This window comes from Exophiala mesophila (assembly GCF_000836275.1).
Source record: "Exophiala mesophila strain CBS 40295 unplaced genomic scaffold supercont1.8, whole genome shotgun sequence".
Taxonomy (NCBI): Eukaryota; Fungi; Ascomycota; class Eurotiomycetes; order Chaetothyriales; family Herpotrichiellaceae; genus Exophiala; species Exophiala mesophila.
Genome location: NW_015622511.1, coordinates 138,725 through 154,355, shown reverse-complemented (window position 1 = coordinate 154,355; position 15,631 = coordinate 138,725). Strand labels below are relative to the sequence as shown.

The following is a 15,631-nucleotide window of genomic DNA, read 5'->3' as shown; positions in this document are numbered from 1 at the left end:
AAATGGGGAATTCGACTGCGGATCAACATCAGCCAGTCTGAATCGCGATCGGCAGTAGCCGGTTGGTTGGAAAGGAGGAAGAGGGCTAGATTCTGGAGAGGATGGTGATTCCCGGTGACACCACATCTCGAGATCCACGTCATTCTTCTTGCCAACAACCTCACAATCTCGCTCCTTCTTTCCTCAATCGCTCTCTCGTGGTGTCTCTCAGCTGTCTTCTCAAGATCTTGCCCGATGGATTCTTGGGTATGGCATCAAGGAACTCGACTCCGCCCGTCAGCCTCTTGTATCTGACCACCTTCGCTTCTATGAATTTCTTCACGTCTGACTCGGTCAATTTTTCGCCTGCCGGACCGACTTGTCGGACAATAAAGGCCCGCGGCCTCTCATCCCCGTCATCGGTTGGCATGCCAATGACGGCGGCATCAGCTATAGCCTCGTGCTCCAGCAATAGCGCCTCAAGTTCCGCGGGGGCAACTTGGTTACCCTTTACTTTGATGAGTTCCTTTAAGCGATCGACGATGAAAAACATGCCATCTTGGTCGACATAGGCAATATCTCCAGTCTTTAACCATCCATCCCGAGTCAATGTGTTCTCGGTGGCTTTCTGGTTGTGCCAGTATCCCTTCATAATATTGGGGCCGTAGCACCAGAGTTCTCCAACGTGGGCGGGACCGCGTTCTGTGATCTCGCGAGTTCCGTCTTCAGACATGATCTTGGCTTCGCAATTTGCATTGGGCTCACCAACGGCGGCCGAGGTGGAAATCTTGTTCACATCCCACCCCAAGAGGGAGCAGGTACATCTAGGTGGCAATGGTGTTAGAGTGCTTCACAAAAGGTGCAAGAACAATGCATTTTGATTGACTTACTCGGTCATACCCCATCCTTGCTTCATGTTTAAGCGGTCTCCCAATCTCTTCTCGATCTGCAGACAAATATCCCGACCTAAAGGAGCAGCGCCACAACCGATGCTCTCGACCGAGCTCAGATCGTACTTTTCGACAGCGGGGTGTTTGGCGAGGGCGACTGCAATGGGGGGGACTGTGTGGAGGTCTGTGATGCGGAATTTCTGAATGTACTCGAGTAACAGGAGGAAGTCGAATTTGGGCATGACGTAGACGGGGACTTTGCGATGGAAAGCACCAGCCACGAAGAATGTCTGGCCGTAGGCATGGTACAAAGGCAAGAAGCAAAGCCAACGGGCTCGGAGGCTTCGTTGTTCGTGGTCGGGATAAAGGGTGGCCATGTGGGCAACCTGGAGAGTGTTGGAGATGTAGTTTTTGTGGGTGATTTCGACACCTTTGGGGACGCCAGTTGTGCCACTGGAGTAGTTGAGAGCGAGAGTGGTGTCACTCTGACCGGGGCCCGAGTAATCATCCCACTGAAAGGAACTAGCATCAGATTCGGGGGCGATTAGGTCACTCCAGTACTTGACGCCCTTGACGCCCTGAGTGTGGCCGTCATAGATCTTGGAGTTGTAGACAAAGACCCTCTCCTGTGGATCAAGCCCTGCCAATTTCGCGGCCTCGATGCCGGTATCGATGGCGGCGTCAGAGCAGAGAAGATATGTGGCGCCGCTGTCAGTCAACTGATGGGCCAGCTCTCTGGGGACAAAGGTTGGATTAGCACCGGTGAAGATACCACCGGCAGTGAGGGTCCCCATGAAGACTACAGGGACAAAGAGATCATTGCCACTGAACAGCAGGATGCGATCACCCTTTTTGAAGTGTTTTGACCTGGTAAGGCCAAGCGCAAAGCGTTGACACCATAGCCGGAACTGGTTACGAGTGATGTAGTGTGATTCAGGACGAGCGGCCTCGTAGAAGGCGACGCTGTCGCCCAGGTCGACGTGGGGCGACTGGAAGAGAAAGGTCGACAGTGAGCAGTCTGGAATAGGGACCGACCAGCGTGATTTATAGGGCATGACTGGCTGGGGACGAAGGACGTGAGGAAGGACGGGGACGATATTGTCGAAGGGGCTGTACGAGCGAGATGGAACTTGACACGGATGGGACTGCGAAGAGATGGTGAAGAGGCTGGAGGGTGATGAGGAGATATTTACCTTCTGACCCCGGACGAGAAGGACGGAATCGAGTCGAGCCAGGCGACAGGATCATTGATGCTGCGTGGTGACCGACGCAGTGGGACTTACCGAGGCAGATCAGGTTCTGGGCGACGCCGCGTTGTATGTACGGAGTAGTGAAAGACAACAGTGAGCTTAACCCGATACGGGGTTAGAGGCCCCAATCGAGAGAGGGCGATGGATACAAGAGGTGCTTTTGGTGGATTGAGGTTACGGACGAGAAGTGAGAAAAGGCAGACAGACTGCGGCATAAAAGTCGAGAAGCGCGTTTGGCGTCATGACATGGGAAATGGAAAGGGAAGGCACGATGGGTGCACAAATTTGTGCAACTACGAGTATCACTACTGACAAGGACGGGAAGTCACCATCAGTCTGGAGATGCGGGGAAGGAGCTCCCCAAGTATTACTTGTCCCTGTTCATGTCTGGGCAGGCGCTCGCTGAATTACTGTACATCTCCATACCTAAGAGTCCGAGACGCCAAAACCAAAGAGCCGAGGTGATTTCCTCATCAGTGTTGCTGTTCGTCGTTTTCCCTAGGTCGGTTCATAGCTACCTATCTCCGTAGGTAGTTCGTCTTTAGTACATTTGAATCGGTCCAACCTGACAAATAGGTATCGATCCGTTTGGGGCTTGACTGGTATCATACTCAAATCTATACCCGTATGAGTAATAGCGTCCAAGTATCTGGCGTGGCCACCTAGATAGCCACTGTGGCACTCACCACTACACTCATCATAGTGTAGCGGCATGGAATAAATTTACGCCGTGCCGAGATATCCTAGTCACGTGGTCAATACCCACTCGTCCAGCTCGTCTGCCATCCGTTATCCACATACAAACCGCATATCATGATCATGATCAATGCTTCATATACAGAAATCTTCTCTCCTTGACCTATTTCATCAGAAATCCATAAATCCATAAATCCATGCCCAACACAGTGATATAGCGATGCACTAATTAGGCATCAGGCCCGTAGCCATCATATCCAAACTTCTCCTTCAAAGCATCCGTCTGTCGTCCCAATCGCCCGGAACTGGTCCTCCACTTGCCCCTCCTGGCATCGATCAGAGGATGAATCCACTGATCCTCAACCGTACCACCGATCATCTTGTCACCCTTTTGGAGATATGTGGTGGCTCCGAGATTGGTTGGTTGGAAGTTGACGTAGACTCCTTCCCAGTGTCTTCGGTCCACTTCGTAGATCTCGTGGTTGATGCCCAGGTGTTTGTTCTTCTCGTCCATCGAGATCCACCAGTCCCATGTCTTGCGATGGAGGTCGCCGTAGGCATATCTATGGACATCGTCGGCGGACCGCCAGTAACTAATAAACAGGATCTCCATGGCCCCGTTCTTATCATTCTGCGCCCACTGCGACCCTCCGTAGAAGCCGTGCTCGGTTGGGTTCTTTTCGAGCTGGCGAACCATACCAGTGAAAAAATCGCCCACGTTCTTCAAGTTGGGCGCAAAGATGCCCAAGGGATGGTTGCACTTGAATCCCAGAAAGAGGACCGTCACCTTTTCATTCGAGGCTTCGTCGGAAAATTGGCCGTCGGCGTTGGGGATTTGTGGTGTCACTCGATGGAGAACGGCATCCTTCATGTAGGGATTGGCCTTGAAACCAAACGTGATGGCCATGGTGTTGGCGAAGCGTACCAACAGCACGAGCACCACAGGGAGGAAGGCATAAATCCGGGGAATGAGAACGACCACCAGAGATTGGATCAAGGCACCAAAGAGCAGCCAGGTGGAAATGTCGAAATTGATACGTAACAGGTCATGGAATGCTGCCCCTTTACTGATCCAATGTGCCTGTGATCTGAGGTGTTTTGCTTTGGGCGCGAGGTAGGCTTGCACCGTCATTTTATCTAAGGAGCTTCTGGCCGTGAATGGGTAGTCTGATTTGCAATGGGGATCCCAAGGGGTGTTGACCTGGCAATCAACCACGTCAAGTGCCTTTTCGTTTTGTGCAATCCAGTTGGATTCTTGTCACAGTATATGGCATGCATTTCAGGGTGCCTAGGTCAGTTATATAAAGGACATCTGGTCCAGGGCCTGCGGGCGCACCAAAGTTTGCCCGCCCACGTTGTGTGTCCGGGGCACTCGAGACTATTTCCTAGGTGGACGCGGGGGTCGTGGCCCAGTAGCAGACCCAACTCGCCTTTACCGAGTACGCACTGTCTATTGGTCTATCCTGACCTTGATGACGGCAGAGGCCCAAACCTTTACTGGTGCAACTATGTACGCACGGTAGGCACAATTCTATCCCCGTCTGGCCTGAACCCGAACTATGGACCACGGCTGGGATATCTGGCCCAATATCTAATCTGCATCGAATGATGAAAAGGTGGTGGATCTGTATAGACGGGGGCCTGAACGCTGCCTGCCCAAGAAAGACGATGGTGTCACACCGGACCATTGACTAGCAACTGGCTCGCAATATCGGACGTTTGTTTGGTCCGTCGAACGCATCGGCCGGATACTGTGTGCACTCGGCCGTAAATGATTGAGATGCAGTCGACTTCACGTATGAGAGGGGTACGTCCTTGCCACTATAGTATGAAGGATGCATATGAACAGACCAAATACTCACCGCACTACCTATACGATATGTTGAGCTTAGGACGGCCGAAGCTTGGCTGACATTCAACATCCATCATCCATGATTGGCAGAAAGATCTCTCTGATCTCTCTGGGGTCAAGACAAGCACCACTATCATGGCCAAAAACATGCCTCATTCAAATCCAGACACGTGAGCTCAACCCTCGTGGCCTAATTGGAAAGATCACTTGAATGGATCAGTTGTCTGCCCACGAAGAGGGTATCAAGTATCATTTCTATGGTATCTGATAGTCTCCGTCTATTCTAACGTCTAGGTCGTGGTTGGGGGAGTGGCTTCATCCCTCCAACGTATGCTGCAGCCTTTTGCCGACAACTCCATACGCCCGCTGTACATGTGGCGAATCTAACCAGCAACCGTCGAGGTTGCAACAAAACCTTGATACAAGCCACCCGCTCCCAGGAGCGCGCCATGAGACCGGTCTTTTACTTTTGGTCCGGCTTTGGAGGCATGCCCAAGCCGTTTCGATTGCGGTAGAACAAAACACCGGCGTCTTCGCCTGTGGTGCCTTCCAACGGCTCGACCCAGTTGCACCAGCGGAAAGATTTCCACACGCTCTTGAGGAATCCCAATGAGCCGTCCTTGGTGTCACTTCGGTAGTGACGGCCCATGACCTTCTTGATGGCTTCGGTGGCTTCATCGGCGTTGTAGAAGGGAATGGTGCTGATATAGTGGTGGAGAACGTGAGTCTCAATGATGCCGTGCATCAGGTGTCGTCCAATGAATCCAAATTCACGGTCAATGGTCGCCGCAGCGCCTCGAGTATATGTCCAGGACTCAGGAAGATAATGGGGAAGGGAAGGATCGGTGTGTTGCAGATAGGTGATGGCCACTAACGAGAAGACATGTTAGCAAGCGTGCAACAAGTTGGTTACGAGGGTGTGAGAGTTCGACTTACCCAGCCAGTGATTAACCCAGAGATAGGGTGCAATGTACCAGACAAAGAGATTGGCCATTCCATACGTCTTGCCGACCCAGTAGAGGGCGCTCAGGGTAATCAGGAGACCGAGGTCGCTGAGCAAGATCAAATATGAATCCTTGGCTTCATACAGAGGACTCTTGGGGTCAAAGTGGTTGACGCCACCGCCGAAGCCGTTGTGCTTGCCTTTTCCGCGGCCTTCGCGTTGAGACTCGTGGTTGTTGTGGCCGGTGACGTTGAAGAAGAGATAGGCAGGCCATCCTCCGAGTTGTTGAGCGATCAGGGCATAGAAGGTGACAATGGGGGTCTCCTCGGCAAGCTCCTGAATCTGGTGAACGAGGTAGCCTCGCTTGCTGGCATACTCGTCCTTGGTGACGGGCACAAAGACCATGTCGCGAGCCATATTCCCTGTGGCTTTGTGGTGTTTGCCGTGGGAGATTTTCCAGGAAAAGTATGGAACGAGCAGAGCAGAGTGGCAAATCCAGCCGACCGTGTCGTTGAGAACCTTGCTGGGGGAGAAGGATTGGTGACCACACTCGTGAGCAAGAACCCACAAGCCGGTGCCGACCAGGCCGTTGATGACAGTATAGAGAAACCACAGGCCTGCTCTTACTGGAGTAGAGGGGATGTTCTCGGGGGTGACGAAACGGTGAAAGAGATAGAAGGTGGTGGCAAGGGTGACTATGTCTCGACCGACATAGTACAGACCTTTGGCAGCCGATCTCTCGAAGCAGTGCTTGGGGATGGCCTTGTGAATATCGCCGATGGTGTAGTCGGGGATTTCAAAGGAGTTTCCGTAGGTGTCGATAAGCTGGACCTTCTTGTCGGCACCTGCAACAACAGGCTTTTGGAGGACGGCATCTTCTGAGGCGAGAGAAGATAGGGAGGTGGACGAGGGAGAGCTTCTCGGGCTGTCGAGTGGGGAGATGTTGGCAGATGAGGTGGGAGTGGAATCCGTGGTGGCCAAGCGGCGGAGAGCCACATCTGAAGGAAGGGCAGTGGTCGTCATGGTTGGACAAGGAGGGAAGTGTTCAGAGACAGGAACAGAGACAGGTACAGAAGCTGGAGCCGGTCTGGGGCCTTTTAAAGGACTCGGGGAGGTGGTGAAATTTGTTGGGAATGTGCGACTCAGGTGGGTGAAAGCGTGGCGGACGCTGAGTGAGACTAAGGTGCAGGTTCCAACAGGCCAGCAGCAGAGACCCTACACAAGAGGTCACAAAGCAAGAGAGATGTGAGGCAGAGACAGAGGCAGGGACAGAGGCAGAGACTGTAGATACAGCTTGGTCTGAGGAATATATAAAGGAGAGAAAAGATGTTGGTGGTTCGACGGGGTCAAGATAATATTGCGGCAGGGCTGGGGGAAGAGGGACAGAGGTCCCATGAAAATCGGGTGTGTGGTGATCAGGGTGGTGCCGTTGAAAAAAAGTCAGGGACCAGAGACTGAGTTCTTTGGCGCTTGGTTCTTGCTGTTTGCTACAGTACAGTAACTGGCACGCTGGCACGCTGGCATGTCCGTGCCGTGGGCAGACCCGAGGGAAGCTCCAAGAAAAATGTCCCCAACTTTTCTCAACAATCAGAGATGGCGAGCTCCCAGTGGATGACAGCCTCCGCGATGGGGCCAAGGGACCCAGGGAAGCTCCCCAGTCGCCCGTCGCTTGTGCCCTTGCGTACAGATTGTCCCTAGCCTTTTAGGGTTACGAGTGGGTGGCACTAAATCCAGGGCACCTTGGGCACTCGCTACGAGGGGTCGAAGGGCTCTGGGCGGTGAGAGGAGTCATGGTCTTGGCTCCTGGGCCATTCTTGCCCCGAAGATCCTCCACCGCCAGCTACCTAAGGTAGGTGCCTGAGTACCATGGGACATAAGGTGTCGTGGTGGTGTTCTGTACCCAAGGTATACAAAGTGTGCTCGCAGTGATAGGTACCTAGGTAGGTATCCTAGGTAGCCACATGGTGCACATGCCCTTCTTGGGTGATGACAGTATATCTCGTACCTAGGCATCTTTCCGATCACTCTGGGTTTGACATAATCTAGCCTGGCTTTGGCTCTGGCACTTAAAGAGGGCTAAGTGGAGTTTGCTTTGCAGTGAAGCAGAGCAAATAATGTCTTAAATGACTCGACAAAGTCACCTTCCTTTTGAATACCTCCTACTACCTAAAGTGCTATCACATCTCCGAGGCTTCTCCTGTGCGCTAGCCTTTGACCGATGGACACCACAAGACGTTGCAATTGCAGCCCAAGATGCCCAAGATGAACGTTCACAGACACCATCACTCACCGCATGCAACATACTGCCGGTTTTTGTGGATGGAGTCGCAGTAATTTAGTCGCCTCGTGTCGCTCCAAGAACATCCTCGGCCCCTCTTTTGTTGGCTACGGAGTAGATGTCTGTCTGAGCTCTATGGATCAATTGATCGCCAAATGCATCTAGGCATCGTTTTGGCTTCCGTCAACCAAACTCCTCAGGAATGGCAAGGCCTCGACCTGGCCAGTGTGCCAGCATGCCTGTATCGACGTTGATCAGATGAACAGCAGCTCTTGCACATGCTTTGCTTCCCGCATGGGGGCGTCATCACCGCGTCACGCTCAAGGCTGCTACCTAGGTACAATGGATGATGGTACTCCAATCATCTAGGATATGGTTGACATGTGCACTGGGCTTTCTCCACATGCGAGTGATGGTTGTGAGAAGATGGCAAAGCTATGTTGGACGATCACGAGAATATGTAGGTGTATGGTCGGTCGAATGGGAGGGGTTATGGCAGCACGAGGATCGGTTATCGATTACCAGTTGGTGTCCCGCTCTACTTAAGTAAAATGCTTGGTACAGAAGGGGGTAGCCTAAGGGCGAGCCTGGTGATGAGGATGAGTGCATCCCGTGACCAGAAGTTTACGGAGTAGTTCCTTGATTCAATCCCATCACGAAACTGAAATTGTTGGGGAGACCAGACGCACTAAAAGATGTTTTTTGCTTGACCCGCTGAAGCTGCACGGCGGTGGAATGAGCCCGAGAGAGATGTGAGTGGCGGAGGTGCACGGGGCCAGGGTCGGGGCAAGGGACAGGTGGTCCCTCGACCCCTCAAGAGCCCTTGGGCCCCTCAGCCCCTCAGCCCCTCATACCCCTTGCTGGGCGAGACTGCCGAAGAGAAGAGAAGAGAAATGTCGTCACTCCACCCACCCTGCCACCGCACCACTCGGTCCGCCCTACACGAGGATTCCTGCCCTGGAACTACCAGAAGTCTCGTGAGCCACGGCCCTGACGACCCTGCAGAAATGTGGTATGCAAGGCCACAGCCTGCCAGTTGCCCAGCTGCCTACAGGTGCATGCATACCTTACTCCGTAGATACCTAATCTAGGTACCTAAGCTACGCAATGGGCTTTAATGACACAAAGTGCTTGATCTCGAAACGGTGCCTAGGTACCTACTAGAGCTGGTGTTCAATTCCCACCGAGTCCTTGTCCATCCACGCCACTATCCTTTTACTTTTATTCCCTTTCCCGCGGCTCGTGCCGTGTGCTTCGTTGTTGCTGCATCTAAGCTTTTCTTGCATCCATGTGCCTGGATCATTGTGCCACTCTGCCATCTGCGAAACCCCTGCAGATCTTACTCCCTAAATCTTTTGATCTGGGCCTTACGTAACCACCAATACTGTTCTGAAGAAAACATGCAAATCATCCTGCATCCTCTCGTCAGTTGTGATTTCCACGTTTTTACATCGTCCATATTTCTCCTCTATCAACGCTGCAGATGATCCTTAGAGATTCCCAATCTCTGCTCAACGCTTCAAGCCTTATCGTGGTTTGCATGCAATCAACCTCCCCCCAGCCTTCGTAGGAATCGCTTCAAAAACCTCAACAGTAGCACTCTGTAAATCCGACGACACGAATACGCTCCGCCCTTGTGAAACATTATACACTTCGCTGTTCACTTCCGTCCATGACTCTCGTTTGGTTTTGGGATCCATCGCCTTCCGCCGGCATTTCACCGTCACGGTCGGAAGCATCAGATGTCCTGTCTGCTGTGGAAAGAGAACAACCTGAATACGGCATGATTCGGGCCCCAGTTTGATATTGCCTTTTCGACGACCCCCAATCAACCATGTGTCTGCTACTGTCACAAGTTCAAATGTCGCCTCCAACTCGTCATCTTCACCACCCTCCGCTTTCAGCTCCAACTCAGCCAATGCAGGCTGCCCAACGCTGGCCACTCGCCCCCTGTTATCAGAAGTCCCAATATGTAGAACTGCACAAACAATCACCGGGTAGCGAGGCACGTCCACGTGCAGTCTGATTTCTCGTTGGCAGAGTAAAATGTTCGAGATACTCATCGCCGAGGCCGAGGAATGCCAATGGGCAAGCCAACTTTCAATACCTGGCCTAGAATCTCGCTCGATGCCGCACAGGACATTGTGCCAGTCAAGATCATCGAATCTCCACATCTCTACCTCATTAGTTAATCCCGTAACTTCCAGATCCTGTTCCGTCCATCGCCCCCGGATCGAGCGAGTCAGATGAGGCACCAGTAGTCTTGAAACGTTGGCAAAACCTGCCGCTTCCAGAGCCGACGCAAAGTGCTCCTCGAGTACTTCTAAAATCACCTCATCCAAAGATTGGAACCGAACAGCCAGAGTGAGCGTCCGACTGGACCGAGTCGCATCACCATCTTTCGGAATCAAGCCAACAGTCCAGTGCGCAGGCTGCCGTGGAAAAACAGTCACAGCGCCCCTCATATTCCTGACCTGTTCGATGCTGTAATACTCGTTTTCTTCGAGCTTACAATCAATCAATCGGAGTGGCACCATCGTTACCGGGCTGAACGCGAACCGAGAGTACGTCTGACCCGGACGGTAGACGTCTTGAACATTGACAGCCAGCGGCAAAAGGACGTTGATGGTCACCACATCGTACAAATGGAACGTTCCTGAATCAGTTTCGTATGTCGCATCGATCCTAATGCTGATGGCTGCCTCTGACTGGACCTCGATCGTGTACGGTAATTCCACCATCGTGCAGGTTTGCGGCTCGAGCTCGTCCACCATCATCATGAGCGTATCTCCCTCTCGAGCCGTTCTCAGACAATGAGAAGGCTTGTCCCCGTCTAACAACACCGAGTCATGAATATTGAGCCTCAAACCCGCCGTTGCAGTCTTGAGTCGTATTCGACATTGTTTGACGTTGTTGTGTCCTGATAGTATTTCAATGCACAGCCGCCTATTCTGCGCCAGATGTATCCTCGCTGCCGATCTCACTCTTACAGAAAGCGACTCAAAATTGGGGTACACAAGAATCGGGACCCCACTTGCTGGCGTTTGAACAGTTTCGTCCAGTCTCAAGCTCTCGTTTTCCTCAACTGAAGGGAAGTGGTGCAACAATCTTAAATTTCCGAGCTGAATTTCCATCTCTTCCAGGGTGTACCACCCGTAAGTCACCACGGGCGCAGTCAACACGATCTTCGTTGCACTTCCTCTCACTTGAACAGCCTCCTCTGCATACAAGGTCAAGAACCTGGGCTCGCCAGTATTTTTGGAAGCAATTCTCAACTTCATTTCGTCCAGAGTTGAAGGAGTGTCACTACCCCAGATCGTCTTCATCTCCAGTGCGAGAGAGAATCCATCTCTTCCTGATGTATGCGAAATGGTCGATGCCACACTCGTAATGGCAAAAAGATGCGTCAATGGTACGTTGATTGGAGCAATAGTTCGCGAGAGACGAAACAAATGATCTGCCATGTCTTGATTGCTTGTTGAGCCATCTGTTGATCTGGACAAGTTTGCACCCGGTACAGATTGAAGACAAGCCATCAGACACTTGATCTGATCATTCGGCTTATCGAGATACTGAAGGCATTCAGCGTAAAGCTGGATAAGATCAATATCAGTAGGCTTGTATGCCTGTCGCGGCATAGGTCCCAATACACTGCTAAGATATCGAGCAGCAATCGTGTAGTTCTGCTGGAGATACTCGAACCTGACAAGGTCTATCAACACTTGCTGGAGACCAGCATAGCTTTTGGCGTGACCAAATAGCCGATATGCCAGCACGGTCAACAAGATGTAAAGGTCGAAAAATGTGTTCTTGGATCTTGCCGCTGCTTTCAAACAATTGGAGTCCAGGCCAGTCATGTGCTCATGAGGTCGAACAATCATGTCATGTTCGTCATCCCTCTGATCGACCGAGATTCGAATCTTAGTTTTCGAGGTCTCAAGTTGCTCCATCGGGTTGTTTCCAAGTAGAATCTGATTCCAGCACTTGACAGCTTCAAGATTTTGCATTGTTTGTCTGGCCAGGAGCACTAGCCTAGATGTCCAAAGCAGTATTCTCTGCGAGCCGGCACGGGAAAGGAGAAGTTGTAGCGGGGTCGTACCGTTAGTCAACATGGAATGGCGATTGCTACGATCCGATGAGCGATCACGCGATGGTGATCGGAGGTTTGATGTGAAAGAGAGCCGGCGTATGTAGTTTCCAGCTTCAAGATCGGACCCCGTCGATCCAGGTCCCGCGTTCTGGGACAATTCCAATGTGTCAATGGACAGGGAGTTAGTCCAGTGATGCAGGTCAATCCCCAGAGAGGGAAGTACTTCAGAAAGTATTTGGACCGTCGCTGTCCATACCCACGATGAAACAATGTTCCCCGTCACGGTCGATTGATGATGCAACTCAGCATCACTAAGTCCTTCTTGTCCACCCCATGCATCGTAAAGCTCGGAACGTAAAGTACGGGCTGCAAGATTGATAAAACGAACACCACGTTCGGCAACCTCGGCGATGGTACTTAGATTGGCCCCTGATTTGTTGGAACCCTGAAGCTTGGTGGTGTCAGCCTTGCCATGCCTGAGCAGGATTTCCATCTGTCGGGTGAAAAGATAAATTCGCAAGTCCAGAGCCGACACTTGATTGGCCAGTATTAGATTTCGGTACCTTTGACGATTGCCAACAAAGGGAAACATTGCTCGGTCCACAGCAAGAAGCCGGGACAAGCTCCAGTCTTCATCCTGGTCGTTTGGTGAAGCGCCCTGGCCGTCCTCTTCCAGCGCGGTCCTCAGAAGGCTTTTGGAATCTTTGGAAAAGCGAAGCAAAGCGCCATGGTCGTCGGGGTCGGCGTTTTCTGCCTCATCTTGGACAAGAGCGTCTAAACCCAGCGATAATTCATCATAAACGGCGAGAGAATCGTCGAGTAGTCCAACATTTTCAAAGCCCATCGCCAGCCCCTCTTTTAGCACGAAAAATGTGCAGAAATTCCAGCCAGGAAGTGTGCGTTGCGCGTCTCTTTCCCGGATATCCGACTCGTACTGCAGGACCCGAGCGTCAAAAGAACGTAGAATGCAGGCTTTGAGGGCTTCGACCAGATCTTGCCACTGGCCTTCGATGTCGGCAGGAGATAGAGGCGAGGACTTGTCGCCAGTTTCGAGAAGTCTCACCTGGACCACGCGGTTAAAGGCAGATTTGGACGAGCTGTTAAAGTCTGCCTTCAGCTTGTCCAAGATGGTCGAATGGCTTTTGCCAGTCCAGGCCGATTTGCTATTGACGCTATCTGTGCTATCCGTGGCACCAGGAGGAATGTTCTTGGAAGATCTGGGCTGACTGGCTGCGGGAGTGTTGGGCAGCACAACGTGGACAATCAACCATTCGAAGGCATCGTGTTTCTCATTAATCTTTGTTGAAGACTTGGAGTCGGAGGGAGACGTGTTGGATTTGACCCACTGTCGAACTTCTTTTCTTGCCGACTCTTTGTATCTTTCTTTGTCATCACATCGCAGGAGGTAGAGTTTGACGTATGGAGTCTCTCGTAGACCGGGAATCTGATGTCGACGAACATTCTGGGTGGAAGCGCCAGACTTGTCTTCACGAGTGACGGAGATATTGAGATTGGGGATTGATCGGAGGGGTCTCGTGGGTGATTTCCAGTGGAGGTTTTTCAAAGGACTCTTGGCCGAAAGTCGAGGCTCCAACGATTCGAAAACATTACTGGGATCTGTGCATTGAATGATCACCTTGGAGTTGGAGGGGGACAAGTCTGCAGTGTCCATGATGTAGAGGAAGGGGGAGAGGGCGAGGACTCAACCGAACTCATTTTGAACCCTGCGCCTCGCAGAATAAACCATCCAACGATGGAGAGGGGTCCTGTGTTCGGAGACTAGGTGTCGAGTGTTGTAGTGTACCTGCTTCTGTCCTGGTATGTGAAGTATGGGATGGGATGGGATTGAAGGCAGAGTAATTGGAGACTACCATATACGGAAAAGTACTCCGTAGTATGATATTCACTCGAGATGGCAGTGGCTCGCTGCAGCAACTCGAGTGTCATTTGTTTCGTCAGACATGGACATCTGTGTCATTTGGATCCAGGCAGCCACCGCCTCATCTGGGCCTGGCACCTGCCTTTCCTTTATTCAGAAACATTCTCCTCCTCCATCTTGACGGCCACAAAGCCAAATGGTCTCTCATTTGAGACATCCTTCACTCAACAATAGTATGCTACGGCTTTATGTGACTGCAGGTGAGTCATTGGTTGAAGCTAGTGATCGTGTTTCTTTTGTATAAAAACCTTGACTTCATTGCATTGTATCTTGTCTACTTGATGAACATCTGAAACCCATTTGGGCTCAACCCCCTGATCACTTCCTTTGCGGAACCCAGACTCCTTCTTCCACTGATCCAGTCTTCCCTGGTCGGTCTGTGGCACAATGGCCTCAAATGCACTTCCCGAGACACTTCGCTCCATCACTTCCACCAAGATCAAGGAGCTCAAAAAGCAACGGAGACAATATGAGAGCTCCAAGAACAAGATTCTTCGAAGTGCCGACGATGCCCCAGATGACCTCGAGGAAACTCGCCTTCTTCTAGAAGGTATCTGTCGCCTCGAGGGTGTGCGAGTGGTTGAAGACGGCTCTTCTGGCAGTGACAGTGGAGCCATCGTCACCGATGCACAATGTCGACGACGCAATCAACAGCTCTTTCTTCTACAAGCCCAAAAGGATCCCGCATTTTCTTCCAGATTGGTTGATGATATCCGGAGTGACATCCTCCAAGATCTTGAGCTCCAGAGCATTCAACATGAACACGCTCAGTTCTTCTCCGAGCTCGTCACAGAATGGCTTTCCGACACCCCGGTCCCTCCTCCGACCGAGGCCAAGTCAGCAGACGATTCGGGGTTCGAAAGCATCGGCCGAAAAGAGATGCATGAACAACGAGCCCAGTGGGAGTCCATCGTGTTCTCCCAGTGTCAGACGAATGAAGACAAGATTTCCGCCTATCTCGACAAGCTTTTCAATACCGACATGGTGGTCTCACACGCGATGAAAGCCGTCCGTGACGCCACTGTTCGCACTTGCGAAACTTTCCAATCCGACAAAGAATACTTCAATGCGGACAAGCTCATATATACTGTCCAAGGCCTTTTGCAGACCGATCTCCTCTCGCCGGAAAAGGTAAACGTTCTCAAATCATTCAAGACCAATCCCGACGTGCTCCAGGAAGTGGCCGATGTTCTCAACATGCGATTTGCCTCTTTACATACATGGGAGTGGACAACCGTGAACGGCGCAATTTCGATAGAGCAACGCAGGCAGTTGAACGGAAAATACAGGGTGTTTATGGATGAGGACATTCTTGATGCCCTCTTGTTACACGCCATTGGCATGAAGTTTGCCGTCCATTTCAAGACATGTTTTACCTCATTTTTCAACTCGCCGGCCTGGAAGTCCGCAACTCGACAGATTTCCCAGATTGATCGGCAACGCCGGGAGTATTTCCTTGGAACAGAAAATGGCAGTGGCTCGTCAAGCACCGTGGAAGCCAAGCGTTGTGCACTGTACAAGTGTGACTACTTTTTGACACAGCTACCGGTATCCGAGACCGAAGGTACTCGGGGGTATGGCGACGAAGATGATCAGGAATCGAACGACTCATCCCGCAAGAGTCCGATCGAGACCAAGCAGAGTCTGCTGCATCTTCTCGTGACAGAATCATTCTTGGCTCGTCATCTGAGGCCCGGAGCTTCTCACGCGGTAA

At 51.8% G+C, this 15,631-nt stretch overlaps 3 protein-coding genes across 3 annotated transcripts; all 3 read right to left on the bottom strand.

The window, feature by feature from the left end:
* Positions 1-160: 160 nt before the first annotated feature.
* On the bottom strand, positions 161-1,924 carry PV10_09189 (uncharacterized protein; the record flags this gene model as incomplete). Its single annotated transcript, XM_016374315.1, has 2 exons — positions 161-803; positions 870-1,924. 2 exons carry the CDS (start codon positions 1,922-1,924, stop codon positions 161-163), a joined length of 1,698 nt encoding a protein of 565 aa, XP_016219586.1.
* Positions 1,925-4,600: 2,676 nt separating this feature from the next.
* Positions 4,601-7,031, bottom strand: PV10_09188 (uncharacterized protein). The gene is made up of 2 exons (XM_016374314.1): positions 5,604-7,031; positions 4,601-5,537 (listed from the first exon to the last, which is right to left on the bottom strand). The coding sequence occupies exons 1-2, from the start codon at positions 6,631-6,633 to the stop codon at positions 5,131-5,133; spliced, it is 1,437 nt and encodes a 478-aa protein (XP_016219585.1). The 5' UTR covers positions 6,634-7,031; the 3' UTR covers positions 4,601-5,130.
* A 1,993-nt stretch (positions 7,032-9,024) lies between these two features.
* Positions 9,025-13,797, bottom strand: PV10_09187 (uncharacterized protein). The gene has a single exon (XM_016374313.1). The coding sequence runs from the start codon at positions 13,648-13,650 to the stop codon at positions 9,415-9,417; it is 4,236 nt and encodes a 1,411-aa protein (XP_016219584.1). The 5' UTR covers positions 13,651-13,797; the 3' UTR covers positions 9,025-9,414.
* Positions 13,798-15,631: the final 1,834 nt, after the last annotated feature.